Source organism: Macrosteles quadrilineatus, unplaced genomic scaffold (genome assembly GCF_028750875.1).
Source record: "Macrosteles quadrilineatus isolate MER2022 unplaced genomic scaffold, UCM_ALF_1.0 Scaffold_1__1_contigs__length_201487025, whole genome shotgun sequence".
Lineage (NCBI taxonomy): Eukaryota > Metazoa > Arthropoda > Insecta > Hemiptera > Cicadellidae > Macrosteles > Macrosteles quadrilineatus.
Genome location: NW_026542594.1, coordinates 99,129,757 through 99,148,026, shown reverse-complemented (window position 1 = coordinate 99,148,026; position 18,270 = coordinate 99,129,757). Strand labels below are relative to the sequence as shown.

Sequence of the window (18,270 nt, the reverse complement as noted above, 5' to 3'; positions counted from 1 at the left end):
AAAAAACCCCAACTGAAGATACCTCTCTTAATTTATCCACACCCATGAGTACAGCATGCAGCTCCACTCCTAGTGGTCATGGTAGTCAAGAAAGCTTCAATGAAACGTTGAATATACATTAGTAGTCATGAACTAGAAAGAGAATTGATTCAGCAAAAAGCCCTAAATGATGAGTTAAAACAATCTAGTAGTGGGGATTATTATTTAACACAAATACTGAAACAAGAAATGGATAAGACTACAGCAGAAAAAAACCTTCAAGCAGCAATCCAAATTATACAGGAAGAAAATAAAATACCCCCGCCGCAGCAAACCTGCCGTCTAAGCGAATTTCCATTTGGCCGAATTGATTTTCAATTGATCTATTTAAATAACATTAGGTTTAACGAGTACCTAGGTTTGCTGCTACAAGGAAACTAATAAAGTAGTGTGTTTTTAGTAAAATATTGATAGTTTACTATAAAATAAATAAATTTGCCAAGTTTGATCAAAATATATCCATAAACAAGCAAACTACAACATTTTACAATATTCTCCTTAAGAATAACATGGGAATTTTAAATTTACCATTTTTTTAGTTTTCTCCGTAACCAATAACCGTACAAAAACACTTTGATATACTGAATTGTTTGTTTTTTTAAGCTCTTTAAGAAGGTTTAGAGAAAAATTGGGAAATTTTGTGTTTTGAGGGTAAGAAGTGAGAAAAACCAATTTTTACCCCATAAAACCCCCCATAAAACCCTGTTCCCATGGTCCGATCATGCTGGATCGCGAACTCATTCAAGTTTATCCCGCCTTAAACCTTCATACCAAATTTCATCAAAATCGGATAAAAATTACTCAAGTTATCGTGTTCACGGACACATATATATATATATATATATAAAAATTTGAACGAATGGTGTTTTTGACCAAATTTTTTCCAATATGACCGCCAACTTTGATTTTTCATATGAAATACCCTATATTTTATGACTTTTTTTAAAAGTAAATGCCACTTAAAAACTTTTTTATTCCTCGAGTTTTTTTCTCTAAACCCACTCATTTAGGAGTTACAGCATGTTAAAACTAAGAAATACCCCCGCCACAACAAACCTGCAGGCTAAGCGAATTTCCATCTACACATCTGGAATTCCACTAAATAATTCCCTTAAAATTGTCAGATTTATTTCCTATTTAAATACCTATCATTAATATTAATGAGTACTTAGGTTTGCTGCTACAGGGAAGAAAATAGGGGGTTTTTATTGAAATATTAATAGCTTAGTATGAAGTAAACAGAATTTCAAAATTTCATTAAAATATGTCCATAGACAAGCAAGCTACAACACTGTATTTATTCTCCATAAAAATAACATGGTAATTTTAAATTTACACTATTTTGCGATTTTTCCATAACAGTTAGGCATGCAACAATGCTTCAATATACTAAATTATTTCTTTTTTTGAGCTCTACAAAATGGTTTAGAAATAAATTGCAAAATTTTATGTTTTCAGGGTAAAAATTATAAAAACCCATTTTTACTCCATAAAACCCCCCATAAACCCCTGTTCCCATAGTCCGATCATGCTGGTTCGCGAACTCGTTCGAATAAATGTAGGTTTACACGTTTATACCAAATTTCATCAAAATCGGATCATTTTTGCTCGAGTTATCGCGCTAACGGACACATATAAATATGAATTTGAACCGATGGTGTTTTTGGCCTCTGGGGACCTCAAAACGAAAAACTAAATCGGTCCCGGGTCCAGGTCTTACCATGAGACCTACGGTAATAGCTTATTCCCTATATGGGAAATTCGCTAAAAAGACTTGCAATGTACATTCTGCGCCATGTAGCTCCTAAATGAGTAAGTTAAGAGGGAAAATGGTAAGAGTTAATAAGTCTTAAAATTGCATCTCCATTCTATAAAGACCATTTAAATTATAAAAAGATATTATTTCCATTATTAAGATGGCAGAAAATTTTAAAATGAGAAAACTATGTATTTTATGGGGTTTATAGAATGTATATGCAATTTTAAGACTTAGTGCCTGGGGACCGAGCTTTGCTTGGGGGAAATCATTAGTTTACTCTGAAAGCAGTCTTAGAGGCGGTTCACGAGTCACGGGTTATCCTTAGTTCGAGCGCAAAATCCAGTTATAGCCGGTTTTTTGCGCCGCAGCTTGGAAATCGGCTTCACGAGTACGAGGTTACCCGCGCTCGAGCGCAGACAGATAAACTTCACCCAATTATGACAGGGATAAACCCGAGCGCAAAAAGTCGGCTTCACGGGTTCAATTAGAGAAAACCCCGGGCCAAATGTCGGGTTCACGAGTCATGGTCTAGCGCAAACTGGATAATCTCGAGCGTAAATAACAATGGTTTTGGTCTTCAACTTAACCCTGCTAGGGGGCAGGGTTAAGGTGACATCATGTCGGGATTAACTCATTTGCTCGTTTATTGTTTTTTTTGTTAGCAAAAAGAATGTTATATTCGGATTCGCCATTAAATTCCGAACAATTTCATTACCCTCAACATGATATTTATTTTTTTAATTTTTTTACTACTGATAGCCGAAAACATGCAAAACATCGTAAAAAGTAACTGTTGAGGCATTTTGATTAACTATTACTAAGTAAAAATATAACTAATAGCTTAACGTATTCATATAAATTTAAATTGCAATCGAATCTTATGTTTTATATTCATTTAGCAATTTTGAGCCCTTTTATTTCAGCTGAATAATATCAAAATAAAAATGGTTCCATCAAACACTGTTAGGTTTGTCTAAGAATGTTTATTGTATAAAATTAGAACAAATTTTTGTTCCTCCATAAAATTTATATAAAACATAGGTCATTTTATTTGAGTATCCAAAATTTTTTGGATGTTTTAAATTATATGTTTATATTATTATATTTATGATTTAACATTTGTTATTTTCATCTGATAATGTCTTAATATTTGTCATATCGGGATTTACAATTTGCTGAGGTAAAAGATAAATTCTATAGTTAAAAATATAAAACGTTGTATTATAACAAATTATTTTTTTAAATTATAACCTGTTTTCTCATGCTTATAGAGCTGCGTTCTACCCGTCTGACGCGCGCAAATGCAAAGGGTTTAGTTCTTAGGCCTGCTGTTTGTGGCCCCATTTGTGAACAGCTTTAAAAGATCTTGGTGTCATAAAATGTTATTGTAGGTTTGCCATTTTATATTTACGTTTATACTGTTTACGTATGAAGGCATCTCGGCTCCTATAATAGCCAGTTGTTCCTCCAAATAGATTTTTTATACAAATTACTGATACATAAAAGATAATCATAAATCTTTGAAAACAGCAGTCATTTTATTAAATAATTTGAACGTTTAGATAAAACTGCAAACCTGATAAAGTATGTCTTATTTTTGAACATAATTGGTAACCTAATGTTATTGCAAACATTACCAAGATTTGCTAAAATTTTTTTTTACATAATTGCGCTTTCCCGATGCAATGTATTCAGTAATAGTGTATTATTCAAAATTCAATGACAAATTGAGTAACTTTAAACTTTAGTATAAAATGAATTTAATTGCAAGTCCACAACCTTTTATACAATATCAGTAAATACCCTGTACAATTATAATAATTTATGAACCAATCATTATGACGCAACGTCATCCTAATATTGTTTTGGGGCTCGTCGACCGCGAGCAGCGGCCTGGCAGGTGGCTGTTGCCAACCTCCCAACGAAAATTCCCAGTTAATCCCTGCTCTTGATCGACGGCCAGCGTTGGTCTCGGCTAAGCTTGATCTCGGCTAACGCTCTATGCCGTGAACCCATTTTTTGACCGTCGGTTAAAATTGGTCGAGATCAACGATAACCGCGGGCCACGAAACCCCGTACTCGTGAACCGCCTCTTAGTATTGCAGATACATGAATCCATTCCCCACACTCCGTACTGCTAGCCTTTACTAATTCTTTCACCATTTCCTGTGTCGTGGACATGTTTCCATCTCTTCTCATAGCATTTCAGTATTGCAGATACATTATTCTAACTGCTACAAACTGTTTCCAGTTCCCACACTCCACACTGCTCGCCTTTTCTACTTCCTTCAACCCTTCCTAAGTCGTGGACATGTTTCCCTCCCATCCCATAGCATTTAAGGATTGCAGATACCTTAATATAATCGTCATAAACGGTTCCCAAACTCCGGATAGCTCACCTTGACTACATCCTTCACCACTTCCTACATCTCGGACCAGTTTTCCTCCCTTCCCTTTGCATTTTAGTATTGCATATACCTCAATCTAATCGTCATAAACAGTTCCCACACTCCGGACTGCTCCCCTTTACTACTTCTTTCACCATTTCCTACGTCGCGGACCTGTTTCCCTCCCTTCCCATAGCATTTTAGGATTGTAAATACCTTAATCTAATTGTCATAAACAGTTCCTACACTCCGGACTGCTCGCCTTTACTACTTCCTTCAATACTTCCTGCGTCGCGGACCTTTTTCCCTCCCTTCCCATAGCATTTTAGGATTGTAGATACCTTAATCTAATCGTCATAAACAGTTCCCAGACTCCGGACTTCTCCCCTTTACTACTTCTTTCACCATTTCCTACGTCGCGGACCTGTTTCCCTCCCTTCCCATAGCATTTTAGGATTGTAAATACCTTAATCTAACTACTTTACTAGCGAGAAAAAATGCCTAGGATAAAAACGTTTTTAAATGGCATTTACTTTTAAAAAAAGTCATAAAATATAGGGTTTTTTATAAGAAAAGTCAAAGTTGGCGGCCATATATTGGAAAAATGGCGGCTAAAATAATTTTTTTAACTTGACCAATTTTTTTTTTATAAAAAATTCAAGGCAGTTACAATTTAACATTTTAGCGAATTTCCCATATAGGGAATAAGCTATTACCGTAGTACTCATGGTAAGACCTGGACGCGGGACCGATTTTTTTTTTCGTTTTGAGGTCCCTAGAGGCCAAAAACACCATCCGTTCAAATTCATATATATATATATATATATATATATATATATATATATATATATGTCCGTCAGCACGATAACTCGAGCAAAAATGATCCGATTTTGATGAAATTTGGTACAAACGTGTAAACCTACGTCTATTCGAACGAGTTCGCGATCGAGCATGATCGGACCATGGGAACGGGTGTTTACGGGGGGTTTTATGGGGTAAAAATAGGTTTTTCCCAATTTTGACCCAAAAAACATAAAATTTAGCAATTAATTTCCAAACCATTTTGTAGAACTTCAAAAAACAAATAATTTAGTATATTGAAGCGTTATTATGCGCCTAATGGTTACGGAGAAAATTCCAAAAAAATGTAAATTTAAAATTCCCATGTTATTCTTATGGAGAATGAGTAAACTGTTGTAGTTTGCTTGTTTATGAACATATTTTGATCAAATTTGGAAAATGTTTTTATTTCTTACTAACTATTAACATTTTACAAAAAAAAAACAGTTTTACCCTCCCTGATGCAGCAAACCTAAGTACTTGTTAAACTAATTCTATTTAAATCGGGAATAAATGTTATATTTTTAAGTAGACATTTCAGTGTAAATCCAATCAGTCAAATGGAAATTCGCTTAGTCTGCAGGTTTGCTGCGGCGGGGGTATTTTTATATCTCTTATAGTTTCGAATAAAACACCTGACACACTTATATCAATTACCCCTGAGAAATCACCAGCAAGATCAATATTGAAGAGGTGGACATGTTTGATGCTATGGATCAATGGAAAATGGACGTCTCGGCCGCTTTTGCACATAGGTACCATATCTGCTGATTTCTCCAATCCTCGACTCATGTCAGCTGGTGTTGCAGTGAAATCTAGGCGAAAATGGGGTAAACCCATTGCTTCGGATTATGTTTTGGAGAAATTAACAAGTCAGAAAATGAAGAATGGAGCTGATGTCTATAGTCTGGTAACAAAACCAATACACAGTGTTGGGGAAGCAACTTTTAAAATGTAGCTACAACTACTGCTACATTTCCAAAAAAGTAGCTTAACTACAGCTACAGCTCCTGTTCCGAAAAAGTAGCAAGCTACAACTACAGCTACAATGAAATGTAGCTATAGCTACAATTTTATATACTATTCCAAAGACGTTACTTTTATTCCACCCACATTAGGTAAATGTAAAATTAATTGCAACTACATTTTTATTGGACAAAAACTCAAACAACAAAATGTCAGTATTGTATCTAACATTACTTGGAAAACAACTCATTCCTAGATTGTATTTAATTTGTTGGCATCATAAACCCAATATTTCAACAACACAACCAAAATAGTTGGATGTTCCATCATATTAGCGAATTTCCCTATAGGGAAGTAGCTATTAACGTAGGTGGCATGGTAAGACCTAGGCCCGGGACCGATTTACTTTTTCATTTTGATGTCCCCAGAAGCCAAAAACACCATTCGTCCAAATTTTTATATATGTATATATATATATTAATAAATAATACACCATAGTACCCTTTTTTAAATTATTTTTAATGACTGATGCATTTCGACACTAAGGTCATGGTCACAGTCTTTCACAATGTTCATACACAATATATATATGTGTGTGTGTGTGTGTGTCCGTGAACGTGTTGATGAAATTTGGTTTAGAGGTGTAAAGCGGGATAAACTTAAATGAGTTCGCAAACCAGCATCATCGGACCATGGGAACGCGGTTTTACCAAGGTTTTATGGGGTAAAAGTTGGGTTTTCTCACTTTTGACCCTCAAAACACAAAACTTCCCAATTTCTCTTTAGACCTTTTTAAACAGCTTAAAAAAACAAATAATTTAGTATATCAAAGTATTTTTGTTCGGTTATTGGTAACGGAGAAAATTTAAATAATTGTAAATTTAAAATTCCCATGTTATTCTTATGGAGAATATTGTCAAATGTTGTAGTTTGCTTGTTTATGGATATATTTTGATCAAACTTGGCAAATTTATTTATTTTACACTAAGCTATTAATATTTGACTAAAAAACACACTTTATTAGTTTCCTAGTAGCAGCAAACCTAGGTACTTGTTAAACCTTACGTTATTTAAATATATTTAATGAAAATCAATTCAGACAAATGGAAATTCGCTTAGTCGGCAGCAGGTTTGCTGAGGCGGGGGTATTTATTTAGTACTCATTTTTAAACCTTAAGCATCATTTATAAGCATCTTATATGTAAATTCATTAAATTCAAAGGACATACAACACAACTATATTTAAAAAGCTCATTTAATTTCTTCAATGTAAATTCATTTATAGATGCCTTATATTAACTATTAAAAACAATTAAACTGTAAAACGATTATTTAAAAATTCTCTTTTGTGTTACAGAGCTGTAATATTTCATTTCATTCATTCATCATTTGGTATTAAGTTTCTTAAAATATGTTAATATTGTTCATACACCTCTGTTAATTTTTGTTCATATACCCTTGCTATTTATCACTCCTCAGAAAGTCATCCAGATTTAAAATGATAGGGCTGGCCTAGTATTCATTTACCTCATTTATACATTTCCATTAATCTATGTATCATTAGTAATATTCATTCCATAGCCTATATATATTTTTACTAAGGACACAACTTAGTTATTTAGGCTGTGGTTTCCTAGACGCGTAATAGATGCGCAGCGGTTTAGATGCGCTGCGTCTTTTATCCAGGTCCCAAAACGCAGCCGACGTGAGTGGTTTCCTAGACTGCGTACAATACACACGGTTGGTGCGTAACATAAGTTCATGGGAGAGATTACTAGTGGCTACTATGATGTTGTACGATGATTTAGATAATGACATGGATATTTTGGCATTAACAGCTTTGAAGAAGCGTAAGCAGTGAAAAGTATATGTTAGGAACTGTACGTGGCCCTCACGCATCTTTTAACTGTAGTGTTAAGGCAAACATGTCTATTTGATGTAAACAATAAATCTTAATTTACCCTGTCCAACTTTGCTTTTACTGTTATTATATTTACCTATTCGGGATTTACCAAATCGATGAAAATACCTTTTAGAAGTATAACTGCAATAATCATTTTATACTTATACGCCAACCCCGTAAGAAGTTTGGGTAGGCTACTATGCTAGTAATTAATATAGAGTTATTACTAAGATGTTCAAGAGTTCTTAAAATAATTATGGGGGCTCTAATATTTGGGAGTTGGTGTTGTACTGATTTGAAATGAATATTTATCAATGGTAGGTTTATTTACTAATAGCAACAATAAGAAAATATGTGAGCTCAAATTAATTGTAGGGAACATGTAACAAGAGAATCAACTATTAAAATCACACATTATGGGGAAATTAACACTACATAACGAATGATATGAAATATAATACTATACAATTTTAATTGTATGAAAAATTATTTCCATAATATGTCATTAGGAAACCAAATTTAACCAATTTTTTGTCGTGTGAGAATTTTGCCTTCTGTACAACATTTACTTCCGAATCCATTGCATAAGACATGTCTAAAACGCAGCGTAACTCAGATTCGACTGCTCCGAAAGCAGTCGGTCAAATACGCAGCTATTGGTGCGCGCGTATTAGATGCGCGCGCATTAGATACGCAGCCTTGGAAACCGCTTACACGAAACTCCATAAGACAAGTGTGCTGCGTCTTAGATGCGCACACGCAGCGCATCTAATACGCGTCTAGGAAACCACAGCCTTATTAAATATGTAAGAGAATTGCAATACATAAAAATTTCTTATGATATAACGAGAGCTCGCCCCGTGGTCGAAAACACGACCAAAAGTATGTAGGGCTTTTTTGCACACTTTAGTCCAGGAGCTGAGGGGGTTTGAGCATGCATGAAAGTAGTACGCAATGTTATTGCTGATTATTGTAATATGGACTGTGGTGATCAAAATTACGTATGTCGCCTATTTCAAAAGTGGTCGATAAGGTGGGGGGGAGGGGGCAAACATGGCGGTTTGCGCTATGCGTTAAAACGCTGATAGTTCGAAAACGGTAAAAGATAGAACATCGGTTAAAACGTCGTTGGAATTGTAAAAATGTGGTCAACAATAATGGTTATTGGGTCCGAGGTCGTATCTCTATAAATAAACAAGTTATTGTATAAAATATGTAAAAATGGACTTTTCGTGTAGTTTTTTTACCGAAAGTAGAATTAATTTGTGAGTGTCGCAAAGAAGTAATACCAAATATCTTTGCTGATAGTTGTAATATGGACTGTGGTGATAAAAAATACGCATTTCGCCTACTTTTCAGGTGGTCGAGAACTTGGGGGGAGGGGGGCAAAGATGGCGGAACGCGCTATGCATCGAAACGACTGTAGCTCGAGAACGGTACGAGATAGGACATCGGTTAAAACGTAGTTTTAATTCAAAAAATATTACCAATAGAAAAGGTCATTGGGTAAAAAGTTGTATCTTAACTAATAAAAAAGTTATAACAATAATAAGTTTAACAAAATCTAAATCGTACAGCTATTTTTTTTGAAAATCGTATGGATTATTGATAAATAATAGTGTAATTACTTAATTACTCGGCTAAATATTAACTAGATGCATTTTCTTATAGGAAAAAAATATATTATTACGAATACATTTGGTTTAAAATGTAAAACACGGCCTCCAAACGTCTTGGGGTTCGTCCGATAGGTTGCGTCATAATTGCTGCGCAGTGCTGCTGATATCGGCACAACTGTTAATAAGAACTGAATAACTGGCATAACTGAATAAGAATCTGTTACATAATCATATTGTAATAACCTACAACTTTATAATAATTAAAATTGGATTTGTAGTGGTAGTCTGTATTATGCATTTGATTGCGGCGAAACCCCAAGTATTATATGTAGTTTGGAGGCCGTGTTTTACATTTTAAACCAAATGTATTCGTAATAATATATTTTTTTCTTATAAGAAAATGCATCTAGTTAATATTTAGCCGAGTAATTAAGTAATTGCACTATTATTTATCAACAATCCATACGATTTTCGAAAAAAATAGCTGTACGATGTAGATTTTGTTAAACTTAGTATTGTTATAACTTTTTTATTAGTTAAGATACAACTTTTTACCCAATGACCTTTTCTATTGGTAATATGTTTTGGATTAAAACTACGTTTTAACCGATGTCCTATCTCGTACCGTTCTCGAGCTACAGTCGTTTCGATGCATAGCGCGTTCCGCCATCTTTGCCCCCCTCCCCCCAAGTTCTCGACCACCTTAAAAGTAGGCGACATGCGTATTTTTTATCACCACAGTCCATATTACAACTATCAGCAAAGATATTTGATATTACTTCTTTGCGACACTCACAAATTAATTCTACTTTCGGTAAAAAAAACTACACGAAAAGTCCATGTTTACATATTTTATACAATAACTTGTTTATTTATAGAGATACGACCTCGGACCCAATAACCATTATTGTTGTCCACATTTTTAGAATTCCAAAGACGTTTTAACCGATGTTCTATCTTTTACCGTTTTCGAACTATCAGCGTTTAAACGCATAGCGCAAACCGCCATGTTTGCCCCCTCCCCCCCACCTTATCGACCACTTTTGAAATAGGCGACATACGTAATTTTGATCACCACAGTCCATATTACAATAATCAGCGATAACATTGCGTACTACTTTCATGCATGCTCAAACCCCCTCAGCTCCTGGACTACTTTTCTACTTTTACCCCACGCTGTAAATAAAACATGTGATTGGAATTTCTTCCATTTTTTTAGATTTTCTGTTTATATTTTGTTGTTATTTCGTTACCAACATGGCAACCCATAAGGCCCATGTTAATTTTTTTAAATTTCAAATTCATTTTACGTGCTTATTTTTGGGCCTATTTTAATGTATAAAGGGATTCTGCACATCTACAGGAGAATATGTTTCATTCTGTACCAACAGCGTATAATTCGGTCCAGTAGTATGGCCAGGCTAGCTGTCGTAAGTTTCGCAAAAGTTTTTTAGTATATAAGTTTTCAAAATTAGTCCTTAAGGAATCAAAATTAAATTAAGCCAGTGAAACAGTGATCCATGTGTTCAACAATAGACCCATGTGAACATTGAGATTGAAGAAGACTGAAGAGAAGGAAGCCATAGTTAAAAACTGTTAAAAAAGAAGTCATGAGATTTTATCCAAATTAAATTTAACTTAATTGCAATAAGAAAACCCAGTTTATATCAAATTTATATTACAATTAACCTCAAGAGGACTCAGTTTTCACATTCTTTCCAAATTAAGTATAAATTTGAATTTTAAACTCACTTAAATTCAGTGCATATTGGACTTACCTTTTGGACAACCTCAAAATTTGATTTTTCATTGTTGGGATGTTGTAAGTTTAACACATTAATTATTTGGACAATATCTAATATATTTCTGTATATATTAGGTTAGTTTAGTTTTAGTTTGACTTGAGTAAGTTTGAAAATCATGTATATGAAACTGGCTTGTAAATTAAGGCCTTTTTATTTATTTATTTATTTATTTATTTATTATTTATTTATTTATTTATTTATTTATTTATTTATTTATTTATTTATCCTGAAATCGGCTTTTTAATTTAATAGCCATTGGTGTCATAATTATTTGTGCAAAGTTTGACCGCTATAAGTGCAACGGTTCTTGAGTTTTTGATGTGAACACACAGAGTAACAAACAGACAAGCAGACAACTAATCTCCGACTCCGCTATACACGATATATAGATTTGTTCACTTCGTTCACTCAACTATTACCATAATTACAAGTACCAACATGCTAACTTATATGAACTGAGCAATACCAGACTTGAAACGTTTTCAAAGAAATGCAGTACTTAGGCTAAACATCAATACAATTGTTGCTTTCAAATTAATTTTAATTACCATTATTGTACGTTTTATTTTGCCCCGGGCAACGCCAGTTTTCACTACTTGTTTATATTGAATGTTATTCTTACCCTAGTCGTTTCAACACCACCACAGGTTTTGATCTAGAAAGTTGTCCATGTGCTTTTTCTGCTAGTTTCTGCCCAATGTTTAAGCGTTCCAATTGTTCTACTATCTAAAAACATAAAAAAAACCCATTAAAACAATGGTACACACAAATATAAATAAACTAAGTACCGTAGAATGGGGTGAATAGAAACAACAGGGTGAATAGAAACAAAACTTCAATGAATGATTCACATTTTTATAACTTTGTTATACATTGACTTTATATAAGGGAATTATTTTCCCCCATTATAACCATATCCTATCTACCTGGGAAAAATTATTTCAGCATATTGGTATCACTGCTTCGGATGTTGGATGATGCGAAACATCATTTGAAAATTTTGGCGAAAAACATTCTTTTCAAAACTTTCTCTCTAAGTATGAACCTATTACATGTATTTATGTTAATGACCATTTTTTATATTGTCTTAGGTATCTTGAAACCAAGTGTGTTAATAGATTAGCCTTAGAATAAACTATATTTTTTTATTTTATTTTTTATTTAGGTTATGTCATGATTTTGCAAAACCAGGGTGAATAGAAACACTTTTTTTGGAACCAGTGGTGCAAATAAAGGTTGACCTGAAAACCCCCCAAAAAAGAAAAAAAATACCAGAGATGAAGATGATTCCACACACACTTCTCACTGGAAGAAAGTGACAAAGACGAACAATTTGATAAAGAAGAACCAGCATACCTAGCTCAAGACATCAGTGAGTCTTCAAAGTTGTCCCTTCATGATCATGTAATTGTCAAAGTAATGGGGAAAAACAAAACTTGCTATCGTTTATATGTTGCAAAAGTTATTGAATTTGACGAGGAAGGATAAATAGGAAGATTCATAAGGGAAAATTGCGCAAACCAACAAGTTCTGAGAGACAGATTAAGAGGCCCTCTTCAAAGTCGATGACGTAGTATGTCGGCTTCCAACTCCCAAGCCGTGTACAACTTGTAAATTTAAGGGAGTGTTGTATTTTGAGGAAGATTTGTCTGATTTTACTCATCATTTAGTTGGTTTCTATGTAAGATTTTGTAACTCTGATTTCACCCATTGTCATTTATGTTCTCCGATTTGTTTGGATAAGGGTTTATGAAAACGATGTTTTTATACTTCGTACTTATAAATAAATGTGTTAATTAACTTTAAATATTTTTATTTACAACAAACTAAGCTAACAAGCATAAATTTCATGTTTCTATTGCCCCTGGTAAGTGTGGAAAAGCAACAATCATCAATATAACACAGTGTTTCTATTCACCCCAAAGTGCGGGGTGAATAGAAACAGCCATATTTTATTTTTTTTCTGCTTAAGGCCCCGGGTACGATACGAGCGGCGAGCGGCATGAGCGGCGCCGCTCTGACATCGGGTCTCATTTAGTTGCGTGTAAATTTGTTGAGGGTGGCCACGATACGTCTGAGCGGCGAGCGGCACCGCTCAGCGCCGCTCATGGTTCCAAGTCAAAACCGATTTTCGCAAAAACGCCGCTCGCCGCTCAGGTGAGTCATGCTTCAGTTCGGCCTAAAATGACAGAGAAACAACAGCAAACATGCGATACGGGTCGATACGTGACTTGCAGTCCAGGGAATGCCTGTGCAATGATCATCACGGAAGTTTTAAAACACTTCAGTCACCAGAAAAGTATGGGACCAAGTTAGGGTTAAGGTTTTTATAAAAACTAAGTTTATCTTTAAAGTCAAACAATTGTCAGATAGCAACAATAGTTGCAATACGTCTTGCATGTAAGCATAGTTTACCAATTTCGATTAAACTGACTCATAAAAGTGGGGAAATTTGATGAGCGTTATAAATGTGCCGCTTGTATTGTAGCCACCCCCGCCACCGCTCGCCGCTCGTATCGTACCCGAAACCTAATGATTAAAAAGAAAAAAAAATTGATAACTTGTTTGTGTAGAGGAGTCGAAGACCGAAAATATGAGCTAGTGTTGAAAATTCAAAAATTAAAAATATCGTTTTTACAGAAGCTTTAAAGTCAAAAAGTGTTTCTATTCACCCCATTCTACAGTTTAGCATTCGCAGATGCGTCCACAAAATTGAGCAGAGTCATCAGGGCCATAATGCCATTGATCCCCACCATAAAGCTTCAAAATAATTTTTACCTACAATTTCAAATAGACAAAAGATTGTGTAAAGATAACTTTTATTGATTTATCAATTAATTTCAACGAATGTGAACATTTCAAACTAAAACTCAAAAATCGTCATAAAACTGATACCACACATTTATCTTTGGCTAGTTTCTTTTTCAGACGTTCTTTTGGAAATCCTGGGTCGAAAAGCAGTCCATATATCGTTCTGACAGGCTCATTGTAAATAATAAATAATAAATCTTTAAACAATGGTGCAAAATTGCAATTTTTTTAAATAAAAATTTTACTAACATTGCACAATAAATTGACTGCAATACAAGTTTGATTAGGGCAACAGAATTTACAAACAACTTATATGTAGAAAGAGAAGCTCATTTTCAGTTTAAGCATACCTCAATTGCTGAGATTAGGCAAACTATCATGTCTCTAAATAATACTAAATCAGTTGGGTGGGACCAAATCCCTATGGAATTAATTTAAAAAACAGCTGGTTCAATTTCATCTCCATTATGTAAAATAATAAATCAATGTTTCGATGAGGGTATCTATCCTTACCAACTTAAAAATGCTGAATTAAAACCTTTACATAAGAAGGGAACAAAACCAAACAACTATCGTCCTGTATCATTACTACCCTCTATGTCAAAAATCTTTGAAAAAATCTCTTACAATCAGATAAATTCTTTTTTTGAAACCAACAAATTATTCTCCAACAACCAATTTGGCTTTAGATCTGGTAGAAGTACAACATCAGCAGTAATTGAATTCATAAATCAGGTCTCGGGTGGTTTGGATGCATCGCAGAGCACACTGCAGCTGTGTTCTGTGATGTATCTAAGGCCTTTGATTGTGTTGATTACCAAATTTTAATAACAAAACTAAATTATTATACATTTTCTGATTTGGCCTTGTCTTGGGTAAATTCATATTTAGAAAACAGATACCAGAGGACAATTATAATTAAAGACAATACAAAATTTACATCGGAATGGCAAAAATTAAATTGTGGGGTCCCGCAAGGATCGATTTTAGGCCCACTCTTATTCTTGTAGTCAATGAATAGTCATTTATTCCATCTTTAAACAATACAATATTATCAAAAAATAACTAAATCCTAATTTTGGCTACATTGTAGTTGACAATAGACAATATGGCATGCTATAATATTCTAATTTAGTTCTCAGGATCTACCTAAATAAAATTTTCCAGTTTTCTTAAACTAATACACAGAATAATATCACAGTAGCTATAAATTATATCACAGATTGAGATTGGCTGCATTAAATTAATTGTAAACATGAAAACGACCAACATTAGACATACACAGTGTAAATTATTGATAACTAAGATATAATTTTTAACAACTAAAAGATGACAATAAAAAAATACTGAATGGAATTCTAATAATAATCAACAAAGATAAAAAAGTTTAATCAAATTGATGACTTATAACACTATATTTCCATGTTTAAAAATTTGAAACGCGTAGTTTCGACAGACAGCCTTTGGATTACTCTGGCAGATCCAGGTAACATTATACCTTTTATAATTTAAAAAATTCTTTGGTACAGTAAAAGGGGTTTGCAGAAAGCCAGACAGACAATTTCCTTTTGAAAACCTTAAAAGGAAGTGACCTTGATTCACAATTCAAGTTGTTAAAAAACCTAATTTCTGACACAAAATGACTTTTGACAGTTGATTGTAGTCTACACTGCGGTAAATCAACCAGACTTTTGTTTCTGGTATTATAACTATGTACATCTTCACGTAGCTTACAACTATTTTCATTTTTCTTTATATTAACAAGACAATCACCAGCTTCTCTCTGTGTTTCCTCTTCCACTCCAGCTATTACCTCGTGCAGGTGTTGTACCTTTTTCATATCTGGAGAGGAAAATCCCAAAAAAGAAGATGACAAAGTAGGAGAAATTGAGTTGTCTTGTTGTTGGATCTGCTGGATGGTCGGGCAAGTTAATGGAGGCTTTTCAGAGTGTTCTTGGTCTATTTCCTTAGTAATGCTGCTTCCGGAAACGCTGTTGTTTTTGTTATTAGATATTATTTTCAATATCTCCTTGGAGATGAACTTCTTTCCATTTTTATTTATGTGCAATCCATGCCTGGTATGTATATGAATGACAAACCAAAATACTCATCATCAAACCTCTTACTATACGCTGATGATACCACAGCTATAATCAAGGCTAAAGACTCCTTAACTCCAAACTTATTCTCTCGCTTGATGAACTGTCAAGATGGTTTAGTACTAACGAATTGAAACTAAATAGTACAAAGACACAAATAATAAATTTTTAAACAATTCAAATTCAAAACAAAACACTTGCCTCTTTTGATTTACCCTATGATGGGGATTTTTTGTCGCTTATAAGAACCACAAATGTTTTGGGCATAAACATGGACCAAAATTTAACCTGGAAACTTCACATTGAAACTAAAGTAAAGAAACTAAACACAGCTCGTTTTCAAATGTATGTTTAAAAAATATAACTGATTTCAAAACAAAGCTTATGGTATATTATGCAACATTTTACTCCATAATGCAATATGGTATTGAGCTATGGGGCTCAACTTCATATGCAGTATCAATATTTAAAGTACAAAAGAAGTATCTGAGAATCAAAAAGATCATCTTGTAATCCTTTATTTGAACAATATATTTTACTAATAATGCCTAGTGTTTATATATTCAAAACTTTAGTATTTAAAAAAAAAATTTAGAATCATACAGAATGTACCAATTTGAACATAACTATCCAACCCGGTTTATTAAAAATGACTTTCAATACCCAAGACTCCCAGTCTGTTTATTTGAAAATCCCCTTTTTATATATGAGTTTAAAACTTTTCATTAATCTACCTGCCAGAATCAAAGAAATTCATTCAATTGGGAAGTCCCTGCACACACACTCCATCAACTACAGTATATTGCACGAGGGAGAAGCGATATGCCAGATTGAACAATCACTAGGGGTCACAGTCCAGCCTTGCGGCTTTGTCATAGACGATAATATGCTTTTCTTGGGAGCCTCTCCTCAGTGATTAGAAATAGGGTTGGCTTGATAGGAACATGTTTCAAAAAAGTAAAAGAAGTTGGCCGCCACATTGGAAAATGGCGGCTGAATTCCAAAAAAATTAATTCATATTTTCAACTGCCAGAAAAAATAAAGGAATGTCCCTCATTTAAAAGTTTTCTCTAATTCTTAACGTTTCTGATATCCCAATGGTGGCCTCCTTGAGTTGATCACCCTGTATATTTATTTATATTTTTACACGCAACATTCTTCATATTGATTCCTCATATCAAAACGTATGCTAAGGTTTTGTCTACTCACTAGATCTATACATATTTGAATTTAGAGTTCATCAATCCTCTAAAGCTAGGTACCTATTGGTTGTTGGTTCCACGCTGGGTGTGTTGCGTTATCTGATGCTGAATATCAAAAGCTCTCCAATGATAGCCGTAAGAAATGGTTTTGCAATCAAACTGATTGTGTCCCCGCTGATCGCCACCCAACCAATCTTCTCTTACTAAAGAAATACTCTATCAAGCCAGATGTCTGACGTCCTCTCTAAGCTAAGTGAATTCTCTTCAGTTCCTTCAAATATTACTGCTATAAAAACCAGCCTAAGCCATGTAACTGATAAACTAGCACTGCTTGAACCCCGCATTGTTGAAGCTGAAACCTGTTTGTCAGTGGTTGAAGATAAGCTGAGCTCACTGTCCTCTGGACCCTCGAACGTTGAGAACATTGTTAAGGAAGTACAAGATCGGGAGCGTTGCTCTTTCAATGTTATCCTGCACGGAATACCCGAAAACAAGAGTAGGGTTACAGCCGAAAAGACTAAACATGATCATGACATTATCAGTGCAATAATGGAAGCTTAATAATGAAATAATGGACTGAACTTAAAAACAAATTTTTTTGTAAGTGTGTTATTCAAGGAAAAAGTAACAGATTGTATAGGGAGCCCACACAATGCTGCAATATTCAAGTACTGAGCGAACAAGGCAGATGAAGAGATACCTCAGCGCTGTAATGCTGAGACCATGTCTAGAGGTGTGAATAATGAAGCCCAGTGCCCTTGATGCCTTGCAACAAACAAACTCCATATGGTCAAGAAATGTGAGGTTTAATGAGAACACCACCCCGAGATCACGATCTGA

General features: G+C 34.2%; 1 protein-coding gene across 14 annotated transcripts in view; it reads right to left on the bottom strand.

Annotated features, from left to right (window-relative positions):
- The window catches only part of LOC128994679 (coiled-coil domain-containing protein 186-like), a 152,877-nt gene that overhangs the window by 119,577 nt on the left and 15,030 nt on the right, over positions 1-18,270 (bottom strand). For 12 of the 14 annotated variants that reach the window (XM_054419437.1, XM_054419517.1, XM_054419675.1 and 9 more), the window contains exon 3: positions 11,941-12,044. The exons of the other annotated variants lie outside the window; for them this stretch is intronic. In XM_054419437.1, the coding sequence (XP_054275412.1) occupies positions 11,941-12,044 (104 nt within the window). The remainder of the gene's footprint in view (positions 1-11,940; positions 12,045-18,270) is intronic. 14 annotated transcript variants of the gene reach the window in all.